The sequence below is a fragment of the Podarcis cretensis genome, assembly GCF_951804945.1.
Source record: "Podarcis cretensis genome assembly, chromosome: 2".
Taxonomy (NCBI): domain Eukaryota; kingdom Metazoa; phylum Chordata; class Lepidosauria; order Squamata; family Lacertidae; genus Podarcis; species Podarcis cretensis.
The window spans coordinates 21,385,471-21,411,871 of record NC_137171.1 but is presented as its reverse complement, the minus strand read 5'-3'; the positions used below and the strand labels follow the sequence as shown (position 1 = coordinate 21,411,871).

General features: G+C 47.8%; 3 protein-coding genes across 3 annotated transcripts in view; 1 reads left to right on the top strand and 2 right to left on the bottom strand.

The window, feature by feature from the left end:
• LOC307210021 (tubulin alpha-1B chain) overlaps positions 1-26,401 on the bottom strand; it is a 113,752-nt gene that overhangs the window by 67,309 nt on the left and 20,042 nt on the right. The window lies entirely within an intron of this gene.
• Positions 1-26,401, bottom strand: part of TUBA1A (tubulin alpha 1a) — a 95,088-nt gene that overhangs the window by 48,682 nt on the left and 20,005 nt on the right. The gene's annotated exons all lie outside the window — the stretch shown is intronic.
• On the top strand, positions 11,178-24,517 carry LOC307210024 (tubulin alpha-1C chain). Its single transcript, XM_079965552.1, has 4 exons — positions 11,178-11,331; positions 21,468-21,690; positions 22,694-22,842; positions 23,438-24,517. Exons 1-4 carry the CDS (start codon positions 11,329-11,331, stop codon positions 24,410-24,412), a joined length of 1,350 nt encoding a protein of 449 aa, XP_079821678.1. The 5' UTR covers positions 11,178-11,328; the 3' UTR covers positions 24,413-24,517.

Here is a 26,401-nt window from a genome sequence, read left to right as displayed (position 1 = left end):
ATCTTTTCTTTAGCTGGTCGGAAAAATGCCATTAAATCAAGGGAATAAAATATGCAGACTCACATACCCATGCAGAGAATGTTAACAGACCTTGCCTATTTTTAGACGTTCCCAGCACGATGGACAACCCTAGTTAGAATGGAACATCAGATTCTCACTGTAGTCTTTTTGGGGGGAAATCCCTAGTAAATGATTGGCATTCACCTCCCTCACTGAGGGACTTTCTCATTTGCTCCCTGCCCATGTTTGTGAGGCTTAATTCCTGTTTTGCTTCAACATTTATTTTTATTCCGAAGTCCCTGCTGTGCAGGGTGGACTTCCTCATTTGCAAATCCACCACAGTGTGTGATTTATCTCTCTGCCAAAGAAAAGGGCAACACCAGTTGACGCTGATGAAAGCCATAGGACCTGAATCAAACCATGCATATTGTTGCATTTCAAGACAGATTTCCTGTTTAATGTTATTATTATTATTTAATTCAGGAAACGTGTTCTTGGGGTGTGTGTGAAAGGATTCACCCACCTTGAATGAATAACAGCCCCTTCCCTTCAGTTATTTTCCCTTGTCCCTTGTCCCGGGGGTGTGGTGTGCTTTCTGGGGGGGGGGGTGCGCAGCAAGCAGTGCGCACCCTGGGGGCTGCCGCCAATCAGGGGTTGGCATCTTGTCACCCCTCCCCTTTGGAATGGCACCTAGGGCGGCCTGCCTCCTGCCCCCCTCGGACCGCCCCTGCCACAGTGTCCAGGCTGAATGATGGAGGTAGAGATGCACCTTCAGGTATACAGGGCCAAGAGGCCATTTCAGGCTTTCAAGGTCAGCACCAACACTTTGAATTGTGCTTGGAAATGTACTGGGAGCCAATGTAGGTCTTTCAGTATTTGGGTCATTAGCATGCACACCCTTATACAAAGGTCCATCTAATTGTTTATAACTATGGTAAGTAGGAAGGGACGTGGGTGGCGCTGTGGGTTAAACCACAGAGCCTAGGACTTGCCGATCAAAAGGTCGGCGGTTCAAATCCCCGCGACGGGGTGAGCACCTGTTGCTCAGTCCCTGTTCCTGCCAACCTAGCAGTTCGAAAACACGTCAAAGTGCAAGTAGATAAATAGGTACTGCTCCGGCGAGAAGGTAAACGGCATTTCCATGCGCTGCTCTGGTTCGCTAGAAGTGGCTTAGTCATGCTGGCCACATGACCCGGAAGCTATATACTGGCTCCCTCGGCCAACAAAGCGAGATGAGTGCCGCAACCCCAGAGTCGTCCGTGACTGGACCTAATGGTCAGGGGTCCCTTTACCCTTTACAATAAGATAAGAAGCCAAAGATAAAATGGTATGGACAGCACATAGTAATGGGGGCACACACACAAAAAAAACACTAATAAGGGGATGTGGCTGCAGGTCATCAGTCGGCAATGGAGATTTGGAAGCTGGTGATTTTTGGAAACCAGCGTGGACCGCGGAGAGGAAGATGTGGAGCAAATTGTGCTCTGTTTTGGACTAGCTCACCAGACCTTAAGAGCTCCAATTTCCAAGACTCATTTCCTCAAGTGCAGCACCAGGAAGTCTCTTTAGACATTTCTACAGTGCTTGAAGGGACGCAGGTGGCGCTGTGCTCTAAACCACAGAGCCTAGGGCTTGCCAATCAGAAGGTCAGCGGTTCGAATCCCTGCAACGGGGTGAGCTCCCGTTGCTCGGTCCCTGCTCCGGCCAACCTAGCAGGACCCGGCCACATGACCCGGAAGCTGTACGTCGGCTCCCTCGACCAATAAAGCGAGATGAGTGCCACAACCCCGGAGTTGGTCACGACTGGACCTAATGGTCAGGGGTCCCTTTACCTTTATGGTGAGTAGGACCCATGAGCTGACCAGTAATATTAGTCCTCAGGACTAAATCATGGGAATAGAAGAGAAAAAGTGGATGTTCCTGAAGGCTCCCCAAACTGAAACCTAGAACAAGAGAAGAAGGTCAGTCTCCAGTGCTGCATTCAACTGCATGACTGGTCTCTTTTAGCAATATGGATTAGGAGCTACAGTGTTACCTCGGGTTAAGTATTTAATTCGTTCTGGAGGTCCGTTCTTAACTTGAAACTGTTCTTAACCTGAAGCACCTCCTGCTGCCGCTGCCGCCACACCGCCGGAGCACAAGTTCTGTTCTCATCCCGAAGCAAAGTTCTTAACCCGAGGTACTATTTCTGGAGTAGCGGAGTCTGTAACCTGAAGCGTATGTAACCTGAAGCGTATGTAACCCGAGGTACCACTGTACTGGTATTGATTAAAAGTGATAGCTCACTGCTACGGCATATGCTTTGTAAGTAGTATGTCCCAGATTGAAGCCATGGCGTTTCTAGTTTATATAATATCAAGCAACAGAAGATGGGAAACAGTGTTCAAAAACAGCCAGGCGCATTTTGCATCTGACTATTGGCCACTGATTACCAAGTCAAGATGCCCGGGCACCAGGATGGCACCTGATGTCTCCACCACCTGGAGGTACATTCCTAGAGATCCTTGGATCTCGACTGTTTTCACACACTGATACCCCATCCTGTAGAATTCTATCAGCTATATTGTATCTGCACAACAGAAATGAATTTCAGGAACCAAAATGCTTTTTCTGCGCAGTCTAAGCAGGAGCTGTGAACAGCATTATAGTTAATTGTGGCTTGTCTTCACTTACTCCATCCTGCTGCCCTGCTAACAGTGGTGAAGAGTATTCTTACGTTATGAATGGTCCATGTCACCATTAATAAAAAGAGGTAGGACTGTCCCTGGATCAAGTGACTTCTCTTCTTCAAGTTCTCAAAGCTCTTCGCCTAGCTCAAGGTTGTCATTTGAACTAGCCAGATGTTTAACTGATAATCACAGACAGTCCATCATTTGAAAAGATAAGCCTTTAGAGCTGTCTTACCCCAAAATGGCCACCAGACATTCGGTTTTGGTTAGGGTTACCAGACGTCCCCGGTTCCTGGGGACAGCCCCCAGATCTGCAAATCTGTCCCTGGACGAATTCCGTCCCTGGAATGTCCCCCGATTTGCAAATCTGTCCCCAGGAAATGTGGCAGCAGCAGCAGCAGCAGCAGCAGCCCGGAGCCAGCCTGGTAGTGCAGTTGGCTCTGGCTGGCTTCAGAGGTTGCTCGCCGCTGTGGCACCCGCCATTTTTCCTGCACCGCAGCAGCGAGCAGCTCCTGAAGCCAGCCAGAGCCAACTGGGCTGGCCCCTCCTGGGCAACGGCCGCCCACCTGTGACTCCTGAGCCTCCCCTGATCTGTCAAAACAAAGGGGGAAGGGGGAAGGAGATTGGGAAAGGCTCGGGAGGCACGGCCAGGTGGCACGCTGTTGCCCAGTTTTTTAAAAGACTCTGCACATTTAGGGTCTTTTGCCTCAACATCCCCACTACAGACTCCCTGCTGGTACTCAGCTTCCAAAAACAAACAAACAAACAAAAAAACAGTGTCCCCGGATTCATTGAAAAAAATCTGGTAACCATAGTTTTGGTTACTGTAACCCTGGTTTGGGGACGTGGGTGGCGCTGTGGGTTAAACCACAGAGCCTAGGACTTGCTGATCAGAAGGTCAGTGGTTCGAATCCCCGCGATGGGGTGAGCTCCCGTTGCTTGGTCCCAGCTCCTGCGCACCTAGCAATTCGAAAGCACGTCAAAGTGCAAGTAGATAAATAGGTACCACTCTGGCGGGAACGTAAACGGCGTTTCCGTGCGCTGCTCTGGTTCGCCAGAAGCAGCTTAGTCATGCTGCCCACATGACCCAGAAGCTGTACGCCGGCTCCCTCGGCCAATAAAGCAAGATGAGCGCCGCAACCCCAGAGTCGGTCACGACTGGACCTAACGGTCAGGGGTCCCTTTACCTTTACCTTTACCCCTGGTTTAAGCGGCCATTTGGCGCCAAGCTTATATATCTGAGTTTCTAACACTGATGGGAAATACGTTGGCTTGAAAGCCCATAGGTCCACTGCCAATTATTGTGCTAGATGGGCCACTAGTCTGATCAGGTATGAGGCAGTTGCCTCTGCCAATGAATTTTATCTCCCCCAACCAAAGGCATGGGGCCATGGTGAACGAACAGAACATCTCTTTCCTGGTTGCTTGGCTTGTTTGCTGCCAGCTCCGGGGCAAACCTTTGTCCTCGCTCTTCCCACGATAGAGCAAACCCCTGGGAGTGCATAAAACCCTCAGTGGTTATGTGGCAGTCCTTTCTCATGGTTGGCTTGAAACGCTGGCCAAAGATAATTAAGCCTAGTTGCTAGCAGTGCGTATACAAGGGCAAATGGGTAAGGGGGGCTGGGTGGGAATAATGGGACCAGTAACAAAGCATATGGGACATGCAAAGATGTGGTTGGGCCCCTTCTGTTTAACGAGTCATTTAAAAAGGATGTTGGGTGGGGACATGCTGCAATCCTTTGGTTTTTCCAAAGCTGCTCTGTGTGTGTTCTGTTATGAACTGCAGGGAAAATACATATTTGGCTTAGATGGATGAGAGAAAAAGCTTTTCCCCTGAATGGGTTTCTCAGCTGCCTTGTACAGTTCACCCCAGGCCTCTCCTGCTGGGTAGAATAGAGCTGGCACAAGAAATCACCATCCCTGGCCCTATGCCTGAGCACGGTGTGGGTGGCTGAGGACAGGGAAGGAATGCAGTCAATGAAATGTGACTGGAGATAACTAGTTAGAGCAGTTCAGAGAGAGAAGGCTTTGCATGCCCAGAGGAGAAGAATATGAAGGGAAAAGCTATGCTGAGATTCTAGCTCGGGGTCAGCAAACCTTTTCAGCAGGGGGCCGGTCCACTGTCCCTCAGACCTTGTGAGGGGCCGGACTATATTTTTTTGGGGGGGGGGAAAATAAATTCTTATGCCCCACAAATAACCCAGAGATGCATTTTAAATACAGTGGTACCTCGGATTAAGTACTTAATTTGTTCCAGAGGTCCGTTTTTAACCTGAAACTGCTCTTAACCTGAAGCACCACTTTAGCTAATGAGGCCTCCTGCTGCCGCTGCCCCGCCAGAGCACGATTTCTGTTCTTATCCTGAAGCAAAGTTCTATAAGACTCACTTTTTCCCTCCTAAAAAGTAAGGGGAAATGTGTGTGTGTCTTATGGAGTGAATGCAGGCTGCGCAGCTATCACAGAAGCCAGAACAGCAAGAGGGACCGCTGCTTTCACTGCACAGCAATCCCTCTTGCTGTTCTGGCTTCTGAGATTCAGAATATTTTTTTTCTTGTTTTCCTCCTCCAAAAACTAGGTGAGTCTTGTGGTCTGGTGCGTCTTATAGAGCGAAAAATGCGGTATTTCTGGATTAGCAGAGTCTGTAACCTGAAGCGTATGTAACCTGAAGCGTATGTAACCCGAGGTACCACTGTAAAAGGACACGTTCTACTCATGTAAAAACACGCTGATTTCCAGACCATCAGCGGGCCGGATTTAGAAGGCGATTGGGCTGGATCCGGCCCCCAGGCCTTAGTTTGCCTACCCATGTTCTAGCTCTTTCCGAGGGTTGTATAAAACTAAGTTTTACTAGGGCAGAGACCCACTGAAATTAACTTTGTCATGTCTATTAAATTCAGTGTGTCTACTTCTGGGCATAATTCATATTGAATATGAGTGCAATGTAAGAATTGGCTTCCTTCTTGTAAAGCAAACACTTTGGGTAATTACTCCTTGATTTTTTACAGAAAGAAAGCCTTGATAGATCAGACCAGAAGTCCACTTGCTGTATTATTGAGTTTCCAATAGTGCTCAGCCTGATGCTTGGGAGAAGTTGATGAACTGGGTATTATTATTATTTACTGAATTTATATACCGCCCTATACCCAGAGTTCTCAGGGCTATTCACAGAACAAGATCAACATAAAATCCACAATATATATAAACAATTCAATATAATATATGAATTTAACAGCCCCCACCCCCCGGCCTGTTTCTTGCCCCCAGCATTTGGTATTCAAAGGTACCTGGCATTTATAAGTGAATTCATGGTGTAGCTAAAAGGCACCATTCATGCACAAGAGGAAAATCTCTGGTTGGGGGAATCCCAAGGTTTGGAGCAGGGGAACCTGTCCAAAAATACCGGTAATTCTAACAGGGGTGGGAAATTCCAATACAGCTCAAAGAATATGTTGTGTAAACTGAGCCCTGGTTGACTTGGAAGGGATGAGAATGGAATGGAGTGTTCTGAAAGAGGCATGGCTGGCTGGAATACTGCAGCATTTTCTTGCAGATGCCACAGCTAATATGTTTTGAAAGACATCTAGTGCCTGCTCCAGAATCAAACGTATCAAATACCTGTACATCTATTTTCTCTGCTCTTTCTGCTCCGGGTACTAAATAAGCATCAGAGCAAGCAGCACCTTTCAGGCCCACTCCTTCCCTCTGCCCCAGGTTAGATTTTAATTGTTTCGTGAGAAGCGATATTAGATTTTTATAGCATAGCTGCATCTAGACCACATTGCACCACACTAGATTATGTTGTAAACTGCAACATAAGGCAACAGACTTATTAATGCAACAAACTTCAGTTAGCATCCAGTCCCAGGAATTCCCAAGGTCTTACAAAGAGGACAGCCAGCCAATTGTTTTTAAAAACAAAAAGAAAGTTTGCATCCCATGGGATGCAAATTTGTGGCTAGAGCATGGGTAGGCAAACTAAGGCCCGGGGGCCGGATCTGGCCCAATCACCTTCTAAATCCGGCCCATGGAGGGTCCAGGAATCAGCGTATTTTTACATGAGTAGAATGTGTCCTTTTATTTAAAATGTATCTCTGGGTTATTTGTGAGACCGCCTGGTGTTTTACATGAGTAGAATGTGTGCTTTTATTTATAATGCATCTCCGGGTTATGTGTGAGGCATAGGAATTCATTCATTTTCCCCTCCAAAATATAGTCCGCCCCCCCCACAGTGGGGGGGCAGTGGGGGGGGGCAGAGGGACAGTGGACCGGCCCCCTGCTGAAAAGGTTTGCTGACCCCTGGGCTAGAGGAACAGAGACATTTAAGGAACCATTGACAGATGTGGAGAGGCACCGTGTATTTATCTGTAGTGGGGAATACTGCATAGCGCATAGACTGATGGAGACTTACCCTTCCAAGAGTTGTGGTATGGACTCCATGTTCTAGGTAAAGGTAAAAAGGTAAACAATTCCTGGATGGTTAAGTCCAGTCAAAGGCGACTATGGAGTTGCGGCATTCATCTTGCTTTAAGGCCGAGGGAGCCGGCGTTTGTTCACAGACAGCTTTCCGAGTCATGTGGCCAGCATGACTAAACTGCTTCTGGTGCAATGGGACACCGTGGTGGAAGCCAGAGTGCACGGAAATGCTGTTTACCTTCCCACTGCAGCAGTACCTATCTATCTACATGCGCTGGCGTGCTTTCAAATTGCTAGGTTGGCAGAAGCTGGGATAGAGCAATGGGAGCTCACCCCGTTGTGGGGATTTGAACTGCCGACCTTCTGATTAGCAAGCCCAAGAGACTCAGTGGTTTGGACTACAGCATGGTGGTGGCATTAATCGAGAGGCGCCAACAAATATTTTTGAGCTGCTGGTGTTTCCAGTGCTTTGAGGTCTGTGGGGACAGAAGCTATGGTTTCAAGCACCTATTTAGGATCAGTATGCAAGCCTGTATGAATTGCTTTACTTTATCCGTAAGACCATAAAAAGAGCCTGCTGGATAAGGCCGATGGCCCAGCTAATCCAACAAACTTTCCTAATGCCTTGCAAAGCTCTGGGAGTGGCTGTCTTGATCTGATCTTGCTATTGTATGTTTCCTTCCTGAGAAGAGGGTCTTTTCTTATCAGGGGAGTAAATTCACCTCATTATTGCACCCATTCCTCTCTCAAGAACAACAGTCACATCCTGGGGAAAGAGCTACATCATGTGTGTCAACAATGTGTTAGCTAGTTAATAATAATAATAATAATAATAATAATAATAATAATAATAATATATTTATACCCCACCCATCTGACTGGGTTTCCCCAGCCACTCTGGGCGGCTTCCAACTGGATATTAAAAACAATACAGTGCCAGACATTAAAAACTTCCCTAAATAGGGCCGCCTTCAGTTGTCTTTTAAAAGTAAAATAGTTGTATATTGCCTTGACATCTGCTGGGAAGGCAGGCGCCACTACCAAGAAGGCCCTCTGCCTGGTTCCCTGTAACCTCACTTCTTGCAGTGAGGGAACCACCAGAAGGCCCTCAGTGCTGGACCTCAGTGTCTGGGCTGAATGATGGGGGTGGAGATGCTCTTTCAGGTATACAGGACGGAGGCCGTTTAGGGCTTTTATGGTCAGCACATCACTTTGAATTGTGCTCGGAAACGTACTGGGAGCCAATGAAGAACTTTCAGGACCAGTGTTATATGGAGATGCAGCAGAGAATAAATAGGCGTGGGGGGATTGGATACTCTCTGGTTGACGTCTCCTTCCAGCAGTGGATTATTTCCAATCTCTGAACTAGTTGAAAGGAAGGGAGGGGGCAACTGGGATAAATTGTAAGGGAGAATGGGAGGGTGGCTGGGTAACCATCCGCTCCATCTACAGATTCCCCTATGCCAATTCCCCATCACAACAATAGTGTCACAAGTCAACCATTAAGTCTTGCTAGATGTCATAAAGTCTGATTCAAAGCCAGATCCATGTTCATAGGACATGCCAGGACATGGGTTTCCTCCACACTTCCCGCCTGCAGCATGTATACACATGTGAAACAGTTACATGTGACAATCTACATGCAGAGAACACTTTTTTCTTACACACGTTTCCAGTGATTTCAGTAGTCCTTACTTCCTGGTTACATGCACAGAGATTTATTACACTTATGTTTAGGAAGGTCAATGCATCAGAAAAGGGGCTTCCAGGCAGCTTCTCATCCAGACACTGATCAAATCTGGACCTTTTTTTAGGAGCATTTCCTCCACCGCCGCCATCCCGCTCCTTTTGCACTCAGAGTTAACAACCGGCAATTTCAGAGAGTCCCTGAAATAGCTTCCAGATCTGCAGCACAGATTGCTGCCTTGCTTTCAGCTATCAACTGATTTGATTGTATGTGTGTGTCACTCAAGAAGACTTGCCCAGAGGCGCAAATGTTGATCTGGAAAAAGCCAAGGGGGGGAAAAATCCCTGTTGCCCAGGGAACAATGGTTATTTATTTATGAACATGAATGATATCTGGCACATAGCCTCAGGGCACAATCGTCCAGGAGTGCTGTGGGGGAATGAAGATGGCAGGTTGCTTTAATTGCAGCAAGACCCCATAGGTCAGGTAACAGCTATCAACATTAAATCAGCCTAAAGCAGGGCTGGAAGCCCTTGCATGGAGAGAATCAGCTTGCAAGATTTCTCACGAGACTGCAGAATGGATACTACGGTAGGAAGATTTGTGGGAAGTACAGAACGACAATCAAGTCTTTGTGCTCAGTCCAATACTTCAGCCATGGCCCAACGCATCCCTCCAGAACCACTGGCAGGAAGAGCTTTCTCAGATAAGAATAAGTCCTTTTATTTAAGATGGAATTAACTTTCAAGTAAGACATAAAGGTAAAGGTAAAGGTACCCCTGCCCGTACGGGCCAGTCTTGACAGACTCTGGGGTTGTGCGCCCATCTCACTTAAGAGGCCAGGGGCCAGCGCTGTCCGGAGACACTTCTGGGTCACGTGGCCAGCGTGACATCGCTGCTCTGGCGAGCCAGAGCCGCACACCGAAACGCCGTTTACCTTCCCGCTGGTAAGTGGTCCCTATTTATCTACTTGCACCCGGAGGTGCTTTCGAACTGCTAGGTTGGCAGGCGCTGGGACCGAGCAGCGGGAGCGCACCCCGCCGCAGGGATTCGAACCGCCGACCTTTCGATCGGCAAGCCCTAGGCGCTGAGGCTTTAACCCACAGCGCCACCTGCGTCCCTCAAGTAAGACATGCTGTGGGTTAAACCACAGAGCCTAGGGCTTGCCGATCAGAAGGTCGGTGGTTCGAATCCCCGCGACGGGGTGAGCTCCCATTACTCGGTCCCTGCTCCTGCCAACCTAGCAGTTCGAAAGCACGTCAAAGTGCAAGTAGATAAATAGGTACCACTCCGGCAGGAAGGTAAACGGCGTTTCCATGTGCTGCTCTGGCTCGCCAGAAGCGGCTTAGTCATGCTGGCCACATGACCCGGAAGCTGTACACAGGCTCCCTCGGCCAGTAAAGTGAGATGAGCGCCGCAACCCCAGAGTTGGCCACGACTGGACCTAATGGTCAGGGGTCCCTTTACCTTTATGATAACAGTAGGAAGATCTGTGGGAAGTACAGGACGACAATCAAGTCTTTGTGCTCAGTCCAATACTTCAGTCATGGCCCAACGCATCCCTCCAGAACCACAGGCAGGAAGAGCTGGCTCAGATAAGAATAAGTCCTGTTATTTAAGATGGAATTAACTTTCAAGTAAGACATGCTTTCATTTCATAGAATCATAGAATCATAGAGTTGGAAGAGACCACAAGGGCCATCGAGTCCAACCCCCTGCCAAGCAGGAAACACCATCAGAGCACTCCTGACATATGGTTGTCAAGCCTCTGCTTAAAGACCTCCAAAGAAGGAGACTCCACCACACTCCTTGGCAGCAAATTCCACTGTCAAACAGCTCTTACTGTCAGGAAGTTCTTCCTAATGTTTAGGTGGAATCTTTTTTCTTGTAGTTTGGAACCATTGCTCCGTGTCCGCTTCTCTGGAGCAGCAGAAAACAACCTTTCTCCCTCCTCTATGTGACATCCTTTTATATATTTGAACATGGCTATCATATCAGGCATGGGAAGTGTGGGGCTGTGGTCCTTCCCCCCCACCCCATATAAAATATTTGAGGGGGCTGACACCCCCCCAAAATAGTTGGTGGGCATTGCCATTGGGTGTGTGTTTGTGTCTTGTGATCGATTGCGCGGGGCGGGGCTTAGCTGCTTGCCCCCCCCCGCATATTTTATTCAAGTTGGCACCCCAACTCTGTTTCGTGGAGGTGGAAAGCGCCTTTAGCTCGGGTCAAGCTCTGGGTTCGACTTCTGCGCTCGCTCGTCCCCGCCTTCCCCTTTCGGGGAATTCGAACGTGCCAATCAGGGGTCAGAGCGGGGGCGGTGCGCCTCCCTCTATCCCCTTCTGTTCCAGCCACGAAGCCCCGCCCCCGTGGCCTACGTCACTCACGCCTTATAAAAGTAAAAGCCCCCGCCCCCGGCCAAGTGCTAAAGTTGGGAAGAAGTTTTTGCTCACTGGCGACTCCCTGAACGGGTCGATTCGTGAGGAAGGCGGAGCCCATCCCGTTTCTCAGCCTTCTCTTTCTCCTTTATCTGTTTGGTCTCTATCCTGCCTGCCGGGAAACATGGTAAGTCGTGGGTCGGATGCTCCTGTAGCCTCACCTCGGCTTCGGTTCTGGGGATTTTGGTGCCTTGGGAAAGGGAAAACAAGGCTGGTTAAAGCGCAATGCGTGTTTCCTCGTGGGTCTTGGGAAGGCGCGCAGGACTGTGTCCCGGGAGTGTCAGCTGGGCCCGTGGGTGGCATGCAGCGTGCACAGCCCTGGCCCCGAAGTTTGGGGGTGCCTGGCCCCTTCGTAGGGAATTTTGTGGGTGCTCGGGCACTCCAGGGCGTTGGCACCGTGTCCTGCGCGTGTTGGCAGCCAGCTGGGTCTCCCGGAACACGTGTGTAGCGGGTAAGCCGGTCATGGGTGCGGCTGAAGGGCGCCAGGTTGAGATCTCGTGTGAATGGGGTGGTGTGGCGTCGAGTCGCCCTTCCCTTCCACTCGGGAGATGGCCCCTGGCTAGTCTTTCCTGGGCATCGGCTGCGCTGGAGCGTTTCTCTGACTCCTGCGATGGGGCGCAGCGCTTAGGGAAACAAAAAAAATCGAGGGAAGAGCAGTTGCGTGCAGGACGTGCTACTCGTAACGCGCAGACACGTGTCTGCTGGGCTGATTTCTTGAGGAGCCGCATCCAGGCTCTTTCCCGCAGGCCAGGGGTGGGGTGAGCAAAATAATGCTCTGAGGTTTAGGTATGTGGGCAGGATGCGCAGCTCTGTTGCCAGCTTCCTCATGAATAATAATAATAATAATAATAATAATAATAATAATAATTAATAATAGACATCCACTCCCACCCAATGGGCGAACCGGCTCTGGGGAACTTTTCTGAATCCCGATTTAGCTGACATGAGGTGCCTTCTCTGCCTGAGTCAGGCGCTGGATACTGATAATCCTGGGGGAGAGGGCTTGGAGTGTATTTGTTGCTCTCTTGCAGCTCTGTAGAGCCTGAAGCAGGATTCATGGGTAGTCAAGGAGCAACAAGACAGGCCCAGGAGGATAATAGTATGTGCGAGAAACAGGGAGGGGTTGCTAGAAGCCTCCCTTTACTCATTCTGAGAAATGGGTCTCCGTGGATCTGCAAATAAGCTCTTTCCAAAATCCTCCAGACTGTGCGGTTATCTTGCTTTTGCAATGCTCAGCGGCAGGACGTGACCCTCTTAAGCTCAGAATGACAGCTTCCTGGCACCATCTCCCTTCTTGACTTTGGACACGGCATGCTAAGACGCTTAACGCATCAGGGTTCAAAAGATCTACACAAGCAGGGTTCCGAGAATGTGGTGGAAGGGGCCTGTCGAAGAACCAAACTTGTGCTTGCTTATTTTGGCTATTGGTTAAAAGAAGGAAGTGCTGTTAACCAGAGAGCTTCTCCAAATCACAGCTCTCTAAAAACCGCTCTGTTTCCAAATGCCCATTGCAAAAGTGCCAGCCTAAGCTGTTTGGGTAAGACTTAAAATGCAAGCTCCTTTGAGCTTGGGTAGCATCTTGAAAGCGAAAGTGGCCAAGTTTGGACTTGCCAGCTGCTCTTGCAAAGAGATGCCCTAAACGGCCTCAGCCCAGTATACCTGAAGGAGCGTCTCCACCCCCATCGTTCTACCCGGACACTGAGGTCCAGCACTGAGGGCCTTCTGGCAGTTCCCTCACTGCGAGAAGCAAAGCTACAGGAAACCAGGCAGAGGGCCTTCTCGGTAGTGGCGCCCACCCTGTGGAACGCCCTCCTATCATATGTCAAAGAGATAAACAACTACCTGACATTTAGAAAACTTCTGAAGGCAGCCCTGTTCAGGGAAGTTTTTAATGTGTGACATTTTGATGTATTTTTAATCATTGTTGGAAGCCGCCCAGAGTGGCTGGGGAAACCCAGCCAGATGAGTGGGGTACAAATAATAAATTATTATTCTAAGGGACTTTTCGCGGCATTGCATGATGCCCAGCTGCTGGTGAAAAGGACGAAACTTCTTTTAACATGTACTGGAAGGTGTGGCACATACAGCCAGAGTCAAGGAAGGACAATGGAAGGTAGAATTTTTATAATCGAAAAGGGATGTAGTAAAGCACTCAAGATGCAGTTGCAGCATCAATAAAAAATGTATGAGGCTGCTCAGCACGTAGTGATTTATTTACTTCATAAAGTTTATATACGTCTGAAGCAGGGATGCCAACTTCAATAAAATATTCGGGGTGGGGGCAGGTAAGCCCCACCCTGCTTTGGATCTGTCCTGTGGGTAGCCTTCTCTTCTGTTTTCAGCTGTTGCTGAATACTGCCACCACTGCAAACAACCAGCTACAGCAAGCCTAATCTAGTCAGGAATTCAAAATAGTTGGTTTCGAAACATCTACCCATTAGCATCTAGATTAGAAGATGGGCACTCCTGAGGAAGCAAGCATTACAGACTAGGAACCACGACTCCCTTGAACTCGAGCTCCCCTATAATATTCAGGCCTTGCCTGTTTTCTTTTTTTATCAAGGGAAGAGCTCTGAGCAGAGGGCCTGCATTGTGGCTGTTACAGTCGGGCATCTCCCTGTGCAGATTATTAAAAGAATGGAAGCAGAACAGGCTCAAATTGAAGGTGCCATAAATGTAACACAGTTAATCTTAGAATATAGTTGATGGCAGGGATAGCCATTAATGTAATAAATAAATTATAGCATTTGTTTGTGAGTGGGTGTTATTGGTTTTTTTGGTCATTTGTTTATTTTTAATTTTTTATTTCAATACATTTCTAAAGTTTACAAAAAACAGTAAATAAAAGATACGTAAGATAGCAACACAAAAGGATATAATGCGAAACATTGAAAAAAGATTTAAAAAACTCAGCTTGCGAACAGAAAAAAGGGGGGAAAACAAGACAGAAAAATCTTTATCAACAACATTATTTAAGGAGTACAAACCATAACTTGAATAATCCATACACAAAATTAAAAGAAGAAATTACCTTCATATTAGTTTGAGTGCCTTATTAGTTTTATTGATTTCCCATTATCTCTTTGCTGTTTCAACTCAGTTATTACATTTAAATAGTCTGTAATTAATTGTTTGTCCAGATATGATGGGAAAATTTCTCTTTCTGTGAAATTAGACTAAACACAACCAAGTGTCGTTTTAGAAGGTTTTTTTTGTCATATGTATTTTGTGTTTTCCTTTTGTATCTTTCTGCTGTAAACTGCCCTGTGATCTTCAGATGAAGGGCAGTATATGAATTTAATAAAGAAAAAGAAATATACAAATATCCAATAAAGTGTATTTTGGAGTCCAGATGGGTTACTGGGTGACTCACCTGTTTCCATCAGCTCCAGCCAGCAAGGCCATTCATCATGGATGGGAGTTGCACTCCAGTGATATTGGGATATGTTAGGTATTTATTTATTTATTGAATTTATATACCGCCGTATACACGGAGGTCTCAGGGCAGTTCACAGAACAAAATAAAAAATGTAAAACCACAGAATATATAATCAAAATAAAAATAACAACCCAATAACCCCCTCCAACCCAAAAACCCACATTTTAAAAGGGCAAAGGATGTCAATCAAATAAATCAAAGGCCTGGTTAAAAAGGAACGTTTTATGAAGGTGCCAGGGGAACTTCCCTGGGGAGAGCATTGCACAAGTGGGGAGCCACTGCGGAGAAGGTCTGTTCTTGTGTTGCCACCCTCTAGATCAGCGGTTCTAAACCTGTGGGTGCCCAGATGTTTTTGAACTACAACTCCCATCACCCCTAGCTAGCAAGGCCAGAGTTGAGGGATGATGGGAGTTGTAGTCCAACAACATCTGGGGACCTGCAGGTTGAGAATTGCTGCTCTAGATCATGGGTAGGCAAACTAAGGCCCAGGGGCTGGATCCGGCCCAATTGCCTTCTCAATCCGGCCTGCGGATGGTCCGGAAATCAGTGTGTTTTTACATGAGTAGAATGTGCCATTTTATTTAAAATGCATCTCTGGGTTATTTGTGGGGCATAGGAATTTGTTCTTTCCTTCCCTCAAAATATAGTCCAGCCCCCCACAAGGTCTGAGGGACAGTGGACTGGCCCCCTGCTGAAAAAAATTGCTGACCCATGCTTTAGATCTCTCAAGATGGCATACAAAGAAGGGCCTCAGAAGATGATCTCAGGGTCCAGGTAGGTTCATATGGAAAGAGGCGGGCCTTGAGGTATTGTGGTCCTGAGCCATTTAAGGCTTTATAGGTCGAAACCAGCACTTTGAATTGGGCCCAGAATCTCATTGGTAGCCAGTGCAGTCGGACCAGGATCAGTGTAATATGCTACCACAGGACTAGACTATTCAAGCACTGTAAAGGTAAAGGTAAAGGGCCCCTGACCGTTAAGTCCAGTTGCAGACGACTCTGAGGTTGCGGCACTCATCTTGCTTTACTGGCCGAGGGATTCGGTGTTTGTCCGCAGACAGCTTCCGAGTCATGTGGCCAGCATGACTAAGCTGCTTCTGGCGAACCAGAGCAGTGCATGGAAACGCTGTTTACCTTCCCGCCAGAGTGGTACCTATTTATCTACTTGCACTTTGACGTGCTTTCGAACTGCTAGGTTGGCAGGAGCAGGGACCGAGCAACAGGAGCTCACCCCATCACAGGGATTCGAACCGCTGACCTTCTGATTAGCAAGCCCTAGGCTCTGTGGTTTAGAGCACAGCGCCACCTGCGTCCCTTCAAGCACTGTAGAAATGTCTAAAGAGACTTCCTGGTGTTGCACTTGAGGAAATGAGTCTTGGAAATTGGAGCTCTTAAGGTCTGGTGAGCTAGTCCAAAACAGAGTACAATTTGCTCCTCATCTTCCTCTCCGCGGTCCACGCTGGTTTCCAAAAATGACCAGCTTCCAAATCTCCATTGCCGACTGATGACCTGCAGCCACATCCCCTTGTTAGTGTTTTTTTTGTGTGTGCCCCCATTACTATGTGCTGTCCATACCATTTTATCTTTGGCTTCTTATCTTATTGTAAAGGGTAAAGGGACCCCTGACCATTAGGTCCAGTCACGGACGACTCTGGGGTTGCGGCACTCATCTCGCTTTGTTGGCCGAGGGAGCAAGTGTATAGCTTCCGGGTCATGTGGCCAGCATGACTAAGCCGCTTCTGGCAAACCAGAGCAGCGCACGGAAATGCCATTTACATTCCCGCCGGAGCGGTACCTATTTATCTACTTGCACTTTGACGTGCTTTTGAACTGCTAGGTTGGCAGGAGCAGGAACCGAGCAACGGGAGCTCACCCCGTCGTGGGGATTCGAACCGCTGACCTTCTGATCGGCAAGTCCCAGTCTCTGTGGTTTAACCCACAGCGCCACCTGCATCCCTCTTATCTTATTATGGGACAATTAAACAACTATCCCCATGGCTGTTTCTGCTAGGGACTCCTCTGTATTAAGGGGTCTGCACTTTTAACCATTGCTGAGACCTATCCAGCCATAGTTTCCAAATGCCTGGGATGTTCAGTGACATAGCAACAACTTAGCCTGGCCTTTTGTTGAGCTGCAAACACTTCGCTACTCTAGGGATGTACATGAATGATCCGAACAAGTAATGAGATTTCAAGCTGCCCATGTAAAATATGTGAACAATGGACTTCCAACAACTAGCAGCTGAGATATACGAAGGATCAGGGCATTGCCCTGAGAGATTCAGGGCAAATCCCAAGGCATAAATTTGCCTGCAATTGCACATGCCAATTTTTATTCATAAATAGATGCAAGTACTGCATGGTGCTGTGAAGCATGCCCAGCAGTCTCAAAGTCCAAACAGTTTAAAATTAAGATTTTAGAAAGGTTGGGGAAGGGGCAGAAGATTGGGGGGCAGTGCAAAAGGACTGGAACTTAGGCCTACCCCTAACAATACACTTAAAGGGACTATAGGAGTCTTGTAAACATAATTCTACCTGGAGACACGCCAGTGTACTCTTTGACCAGGACAGTCACTTGTTCATTCATCTCTGTATCTGCGTATTCTTCGAGTAGTGGTGTTTAAGAAGGGGCAAGTCTGTTGCAACTGTACTGTCATACCCCGGGATAAATATACTTCAGGATAAGTATTTTCGGGTTGTGCTCCGCAGCGACCCGGAAGTAACGGAGCGCGTTACTTCCGGGTTTCGCCGCTTGCGCATGCGCAGACGGTCAGAATGATGTCACGTGCATGCGTGGAAGTGGCAAAACACGACCCACAGACGCGCTGTTGCATCTGCATGTTCTATTCAGGATGCGAACGGGGCTCCGGAACGGATCCCCTTCGCATCCCAAGGTACCACTGTATACTGTATACAGTGGTACCTCGGTCTATGAACAGGCCTGTTTAGGAACTATTGGGTAAACGAACTCCGCAAAACCGGAAGTACAGTGGTACCTTTGGTTACGAACTTAATTCATTCTGGAGGTCTGTTCTTAACCTGAAACTGTTCTTAACCTGAGGTACCACTTTAGCTAATGGGGCCTCCTGCTGCCGCCGCCCGATTTCTGTTCTTATCCTGAAGCAAAGTTCTTAACCTGAGGTACTACTTCCGGGTTAGTGGAGTCTGTAACCTGAAGTGTTTGTAACCTGAGGTGTCTGTAACCTGAGGTACCACTGTAAGTGTTCCAGTTAACGAACTTTGCCATGGAAGCCGAACGGTGGAAGGGCACCGGTGGCAGGACACCTCAGTAGGGAAAGTGCGCCTTGGTTTAAGAAAGCTTTGGTTTAAGAACGGACTTCTGGAACGGGTTAGGTTCATCAACCGAGGTACCACTGTATTAGGCTTCATGCTTCAGGCACTGCTTGTTCACTTGACTAGTCTTTTCCACAAGGAAATGCCTACTAAATGGAAGCTTAATATATAAATGCAAACATATTGTTCCTCCTTAAGCAGCACCAGCTTAGTTGAAGAATATGGGGCAGGGAGACAGATTATAATGGCTAGAGTACCTTCAATAAGTACACTCTCTCCATATGCATTACTGGCTAGAACACGGGCCAGCAAACTTTTTCAGCAGGGGGCCGGTCCACTGTCCCTCAGACCTTGTGGGGGGCTGGACTATATTTTGGGGGAGAAAAGAACAAATTCCTATGCCCCACAAATAACCCAGAGATGCATTTTAAATAAAAGCACACATTCTACTCATGTAAAAACATGCTGATTCCCAGACCATCCACAAGCCAGATTTAGAAGGTGATTGGGCCGGATCCTTAGTTTGCCTACCCATGGGTTAGAACATTACTTATGAACCTTCTAAGCTTTTAAGGCCAGGAAATAGAGGCACATTGTCTTCAAACAAGGACAGAATGCAAAACATGTTCTGCTTTGCATGAACAATTCACAAATTGCTACCATAGTTGAATTTCCTCTGACCTATCCATCTTGTTTCTCACACTGGCTACACAATCCTACTTAATGTCTCCTTGAGTGACGTCCACTGCATTCCTCTGGAGTTAAAACTGCCATCTTGTGCATATTTACATGGGATTATTAAGCGAAAAGTATTCCAGGATAAGGGTTAGTATAGCCTTGAAATTCTTGTCTTCAGCAAAAGCACAGAAAGCCTCTGATAAGTTCTTTTTCTTTTAAACAATCTGTTGCAAAAACTTCACCGCTGGTCGTCTTGAGGTTTGTACCTTTCCCTTGAAAGACCAAATATAGGATTAATTGGGGCATACTTTACCCCTAAACACAAAGGCCAGCTGTGTAAACTGCTTTGAGGTTCTATGAACGAATTTGATGTGTTTCTTTTAAAAGTCAAGTGGCAGATACATTTTGCTAAAAAAATTTTTTAGAAACTGCTGAGCTCATTGAAGTTGTGTTGCCCATTTAAACCTCTAAATAGGATTAATGACTTCAAAATGGCCTTCAGAAATGAAATTCACCCTAACCAATTCCTCTGACTATTTATACTACAAGTCTGTATGGTGAAGAACTCCAGATTTGAGGTTAAAGAATACTTGGAATGAGCACTGCTAACATTGCCCATCCAGTAGACTGCTATTCAGGCACCAAGAAAGGGACAACATTTTAATCTGGAATGTTTGTGGAGATGGGGAAGTCTTCCATTGAGGTTGAATCCTGAAAAGACAGAAGTACTGTTTTTGGGGGACAGGGGGCGGGCTGGTGTGGAGGACTCCCTGGTCCTGAATGGGGTAACTGTGCCCCTGAAGGACCAGGTGCGCAGCCTGGGAGTCATTTTGGACTCACAGCTGTCCATGGAGGCGCAGGTCAATTCTGTATCCAGGGCAGCTGTCTACCAACTCCACTTGGTACGCAGGCTGAGACCCTACCTGCCCACGGACCGTCTCGCCAGAGTGGTGCATGCTCTGGTTACCTCTCGCTTGGACTACTGCAATGCGCTCTATGTGAGGCTACCTTTGAAGGTGACCCGGAAACTACAACTAATCCAGAATGCAGCAGCTAGACTGGTGACTGGGAGCGGCTGCCGAGACCGTATAACACTTGAAAGACCTACATTGGCTCCCAGTACATTTCCGAGCACAATTCAAAGTGTTGGTGTTGACCTTTAAAGCCCTAAACGGCCTTGGCCCAGTATACCTGAAGGAGCGTCTCCTCCCCATCAGATGTCAAAGCAATAAACAACTACCTGACATTCAGAAGACATCTTAAGGCAGCCCTGTTCAGGGAAGTTTTTAATGTGTGACATTTTAGTGTATTTTTGGTCCCTGTGGAAGCCGCCCAGAGTGGCTGGGGAAACCCAGCCAGATGGGCGGAGTACAAATAATAAATTATTATTATTATTATTATTATTATTATTATTATTATTATTCCTGTTTCAAAGGTGAAAGGCAAGGCATATCAGTTGAAGCTGTAGGAATTCCATTTTGAGTTTGGCAGATGCTGTTAGCTGCAAAAGCTGTCATGTGTCTCTATTACCAATGGTCAAACAGAAGCATGAAGTGAGAACGTCATTCTTCTGAAAATAGGGCTGCCATATTTCCAGGGAGAATTTCCAAAATGTGGTGCTTTGTCCAGGATCTTGTGGGGGGAAAACTCAACAACTTTGGGGTTGTTTTTAAAAAAGCTCTGTTATGAAATATGCCAACCCTGCTGAAAAGAACTCCAAATATCAACATCTCACTTATTAAAAGAGGAGTGTATTTTTCACATATCCTGTTTCTAAGTCAATGAATTGTGGCTGCCTTTGCTTTTGTGCTGTCGAGTCTTCAGAATATTCTACAAGTCATCAGTAAGCGCACAGTTTCTAACAACATGTATTTCAATTCTAAAGGGTTAAGAAGACTTCCTTAATGATGGGGGTTTATGAATGGACTCTTCTGTTGCATGAAAATAACACAACAGCCTATTAGTAACCAGGGCTGCCATACGTCTGGTTTTCCCAGGACATTATCAGGACTTCTTTTATTGAAATAAAGTTTATTTGGTTTTACAAATATAGAATTATAACAATATAAAATACATATCCATATTTAGAATTTTCCACCTTCCCCTCCATGGGTCCAATTGTTAACCTTTTCAACTGCATATTATTTCATAATCCATATTTTCTGTTTCTCCATTTTGTCCGTAATATCTGCCACATTACAAGTAGCAAAAGACATGACACTTGCAATGTATTTTACACTTGTAACATTATTGGGATTTCAGAGATGGAATTGATGTTGGGGGCGGGTGAATTGATGTCGGTCGGCGCTTTGTCCTGGATCTCAAGCAAGATTGTGGGTGTTTTTGTAAAAAAAACCCCAAAACTCAACAACCTTTGGGATGTCCTGGTTTTTACTTTTTAGAAAGATGGCAGACCTACCATTAACTAAGCAGCTATCTAGCAAAGATTTGCTCAGAAACAGTGGCTAGAGCCTTTGTGAGAACTGCTCTTTCATCTCTGCAGTTCTGGAGGCAAGTCAAACGCCTCCACTTCTGAAGTAGAAGATAAACGAGGCTGCTGCAATTAGCGGCCCAAAGTCACCCTGTGAATTAGTGGATAAGTAGTTAGAGGTTGACTTGCACATGAGTTTAAGCTGATGAAGTGTACCTTGCCCACGGAGGGGAGGGGGGAATGGTTAATGTTTTCTAAGAACAGGTCACGCTTAATTTCACAAACTTGAATTTGCATGGGAACAGGTGGTAATTGATTGACACGTGGGGAAATTGTCAAGTGGTGACCGGTCCTTCAACTGAAACCTCCCTGAGAGCTGTATTTCTGCTGGAGCTACTACTTATAGCTGCTTCTTTTCACAGCGCGAGTGCATCTCTGTCCACGTTGGCCAAGCCGGAGTCCAGATTGGCAATGCCTGCTGGGAGCTCTACTGTCTGGAACATGGCATCCAGCCTGATGGGCAGATGCCCAGTGACAAGACCATTGGGGGAGGAGACGACTCCTTCAACACTTTCTTCAGTGAGACGGGAGCTGGCAAGCATGTGCCCAGGGCCGTTTTCATAGACTTGGAGCCAACTGTGATTGGTGAGCATACAAACAAGACAGGCTACAGGTGGGGCTGTAGCTTACATACCCTCCAACATTTCTCCAGTGAAAATAAAGGTAAAAAGGTAAAGGGACCCCTGACCATTAGGTCCGGTCGCAACTGACTCTGGGGTTGCAGTGCTCATCTCGCTTTATTGGCCGAGGGAGCCAGTGTTTGTCTGCAGACAGCTTCCGAGTCATGTGGCCAGCATGACTAAGCCGCTTCTGGTGAACCAGAGCAGCGCACGGAAATGCCATTTACCTTCCTGCCAGAGCGGTACCTATTTATTTACTTGCAGTTTGACACTTCGAACTGCTAGGTTGGCAGGAGCAGGGACCAAGCAATGGGAGCTCACCCCGTCGTGAGGATTCAAAAATAGGGATGTCTAATAATAATAATAATAATAATACTTATACCCCGCCCATCTAGTCGGGCCTCCCCAGCCACTCTGGGTGGTTTCCAACAGGATATTGAAAACACAATGAAAGATCAAACATTAAAAACTTCCCTAAACAGGGCTGCCTTCAGATGTCTTCTAAAAGTCAGATAGTTGTTTATTTCCTTGGCATCTGATGGGAGGACATTCCACAGGGCGGGTGCCACTACCGAGAAGGCCCTCTGCCTGGTTCCCTGTAACCTCACATCTCGCAGGCAGGGAACTGCCAGAAGGCCCCCGGAGCTGGACCTCAGTGTCTGGGCTGAACGATGGGGGTGGAGACATATAAATTACCATGTATTTAAAGCCCATTCTCTTCCCCACCCACAAGAATCATAGCAGTTGTGGTTTCCCCCTCACAGAGCCAACATCCCCAGCACCCTTGACAAACTACAGTTCCCAGGATTCCTTGGGAGAAGTCATGTGCTTTACCTATATGGTGGGCATGCCGCCCAAATCTCCTCAGAAGCCTTAGGCATGTATTTGTCCTGGTGTACGACAAATATGATTCCCCAAGGGCAGATGGTCTTAAATACCATTTCAATCGGGATCACTTCTCTCCGCAGATGAGGTGCGCACTGGCACCTACCGCCAGCTCTTCCACCCTGAGCAACTCATCACTGGCAAGGAGGATGCTGCCAACAATTATGCCAGGGGCCACTACACCATCGGCAAGGAGATCATTGACCTGGTCCTTGACAGAATACGGAAGCTGGTGAGTTGATGTCTGCTGCCCGTGGGACTGGGGGAAGGAAGTATTCAGGGGCTACTAAACACAACAGGAAAGACATTTCACAAAAACACCCATTATAAATGGAGAAAGGACATTTTATAATATGTTCCTTCTCGTTTCCTCTGTTCCGGATGTGAGCATGGTTGTAGCAAGAAAAAGCACTGCCTGTGTCCAGAGGGAATGGCCAGCTTTGCGGGAATAGACAAAATCCTTTAAAAGAAGAACAAATGGGGACCCTCCAAAACTAATAATAATAATAATAATAATAATAATAATAATAATAATAATAATAATAATTTATTTGTATCCCACCCTCCCTGGCTGAGGCCGGGCTCAGAGCAGTTAATGTCATGAAAACAGCACAGTAAGTGAGGACTGAGAGTCCATAGAATTCTAGATGCTAGAATGAGGAGAAAATGCAAAATCAGAGGGGAGAGGGGAATGGAATAGCAAAGGGGGGATCCTGAAACACCCCCCACTCCTCCCACTGCAATGTTTTGTTGCAGGTTTCACTTTATGTTAAAGCTGAATTAAACTTTTGAGCTGGGGTCTTTTAAAACCTCTCTCTTTCCAACAGGCCGACCAGTGCACAGGTCTCCAGGGCTTCCTGGTCTTCCACAGCTTTGGTGGGGGCACCGGCTCTGGGTTCACCTCCTTGCTGATGGAGCGCCTGTCCGTTGACTATGGCAAGAAGTCCAAGCTAGAGTTCTCCATCTACCCAGCTCCCCAAGTCTCCACAGCTGTCGTCGAGCCCTACAACTCCATCCTGACCACCCACACCACCCTGGAGCACTCCGACTGTGCCTTCATGGTAGACAATGAGGCCATCTATGACATTTGCCGCAGGAATCTTGACATTGAGCGCCCCACTTACACCAACCTCAACCGCCTTATCAGCCAGATTGTGTCCTCCATCACAGCCTCCCTGCGATTTGACGGGGCCCTGAATGTAGACCTGACAGAATTCCAGACCAATCTGGTGCCCTATCCCCGAATCCACTTCCCCCTGGCCACCTACGCCCCAGTCATCTCTGCCGAGAAAGCTTACCATGAACAGCTGACGGTAGCAGAGATCACCAACGCTTGCTTTGAGCCAGCCAACCAGATGGTGAAATGTGACCCTCGTCACGGTAAATACATGGCCTGCTGCCTGTTGTACCGTGGGGACGTCGTCCCCAAAGACGTCAACGCTGCTATTGCCACCATCAAGACCAAACGTAGCATCCAGTTTGTGGACTGGTGCCCCACCGGTTTCAAGGTTGGTATCAACTACCAGCCCCCCACGGTGGTCCCCGGGGGTGACCTGGCCAAAGTGCAGCGTGCCGTCTGCATGCTGAGCAACACCACAGCCATTGCTGAGGCCTGGGCTCGCCTGGACCACAAGTTTGACCTGATGTATGCCAAGCGGGCCTTTGTCCACTGGTACGTTGGGGAAGGGATGGAGGAAGGCGAGTTCTCGGAGGCCCGGGAGGACATGGCTGCCCTAGAGAAGGATTACGAGGAGGTTGGGGCAGACAGTGCCGATGGGGATGACGAGGGCGAAGAATACTGATTTCTGTTTGTATCCGTTTGTTTTCTACTTCTCGCTCCTGTCTCCTTCTGGATGCCTTCTGCTGCCCATTGTGTTAGACTCATTAAACAAAACGTTTAGCTGAAAGCAGTCTTGTTTCTTTCTTTAAAGAACAAACCGTGCCCTGTCCTTCTGAGTTGTAGGCCTGGGTCCAAGATTCAGCATTGGAGACCATGTGTCTGTGCCCTGTCCTTTAGAGTTGCATAAAGGGTTTGTAGGACTTGGTCCTGCTATAGATTATTTCAGCTGAGAACATGCTTTTTGAATGAGTGGAGCTGGACTGGCCAGGTTCTTAGGCTTGGCAAAGCTTGAATGTCTTTGCACCAGGACAACAGAGGCATTTGCTGTGCACTGAAGCATGCAGTGGCACTGACCTATATATTTGCAGCACTTTAGCAATTCTGTTGTAAAATCTTTTCTCCTGCTGGGGCGCATGACTCCACTTTCCTGCTTATGGATTTGATACTGAGAAACTTGGCCATTCCATCAACAAGATTCCTTTGGCCTGCTCCAAAGTAACATCTTTAAAATGAAGAAATTTCAGTGGTACCTCAGGTTACAGACGCCTCAGGTTACAGACTCTGCTAACCCAGAAATATTACCTCAGATTAAGAACTTTGCTTCAGGATGAGAACAGAAATCGGGTGGCGGCAGCGGGAGACCCCATTAGCTAAAGTGGTGCTTCAAGTTAAGAACAGTTTCAGGTTAAGAACGGACCTCCGGAACAAATTACGTTCTTAACTCGAGGTACCACTGTATAAAGGTAAAGGTAAAGGGACCCCTGACCAGTAGGTCCAGTCGTGACCGACTCTGGGGTTGCAGCGCTCATCTCGCTTTATTGGCCGAGGGAGCCGGCGTACAGCTTCCGGGTCATGTGGCCAGCATGACTAAGCCGCTTCTGGCAAACCAGAACAGCGCACGGAAACGCCGTTTACTTTCCCACTGGAGCGGTACCTATTCATCTACTTGCACTTTGACATGCTTTCGAACTGCTATGTTGGCAGAAGCAGGGACCGAGCAACGGGAGCTCAGCCCATCGCAGGGATTTGAACTGCCGACCTTATGATTGGCAAGTCCCAGGCTCTGTGGTTTAACCCACAGCGCCACCCACGTCCCACTGTATATTGACTAGCAAAGAGAAATAGGAGTTTGCTGATGGACCTTTGACCTTAGTCCATGTTCTCCTTAACTTTTGACTGGTTACTAAGTGTCAGAGCTGCCCGAGGTCCCAGCTCACAAAGGACCAACGCCAGTTCGTTGTTATATACAAAAGTCTTTATTGACGTTCAGTTTCGATTTCAAAGCCGCGGCGCGCAGCTCTACGTCTCAAACTCTAGACCGCTGAAGCTCCGTCTGAATCTCCTCCCCCCAGACACCAGTTTAAGACTCTAGCCTTGCTCCACCTCTTCCTTTGCTCTTTCCTCCTCTGGGTCTGCCTGTCCGCTGGGGTCTTGCCCTTTCTAGACTCTTCTGACGCTGAGTCCCGAGTCTTCCCCCTGCCTCCGGCGGGCTTTAGGACCTGGTTCCCAATCCGGGTTTTCTGCTGTCCCGCGCCCCTGTACATTCGAACTTGGCGCGCGCGCCCAGCCGGCAACCTTTCTCCTGACCGTTACACTGCTCCTGTCACTGCTTCCCCCTTCGGGGAGGCTAGCTGGACCTGACTTCCCCTCCGTTCCCTCACTCTCTGATAGAGGCGTGGTCAGTCCTGACTCATCTTCTCTCCCTGCTGGAGGAGACGCTGGCCCTGATACATGGGACTCTTCCCCCCCACTATGCTCTGGTGGGGGAGCTGGTCCTGATCTCCCACTGCTGCTTTGGGAGTCCTCGCTGGCCCCTTGCTTCTGGTGCATCCCCCCTGGGACCCCCTTTGCCCTGGCCCTCGGCGCCCCCCTCTGGGAATCTTCTGATTCGCTGGAGAAGCTCATGGAATCTCTCGTGCCACTGTCATACTCCCCTACGCTGCCCTCAGAT

Bases quoted from the DNA above. Each gene is read 5' to 3' on its own strand.
- LOC307210024 (XM_079965552.1), top strand. The intron at 21,691-22,693 runs GTGAGCATACAA...TTCTCTCCGCAG, and splicing joins CTTGGAGCCAACTGTGATTG to ATGAGGTGCGCACTGGCACC. The intron at 22,843-23,437 runs GTGAGTTGATGT...TCTTTCCAACAG, and splicing joins TTGACAGAATACGGAAGCTG to GCCGACCAGTGCACAGGTCT.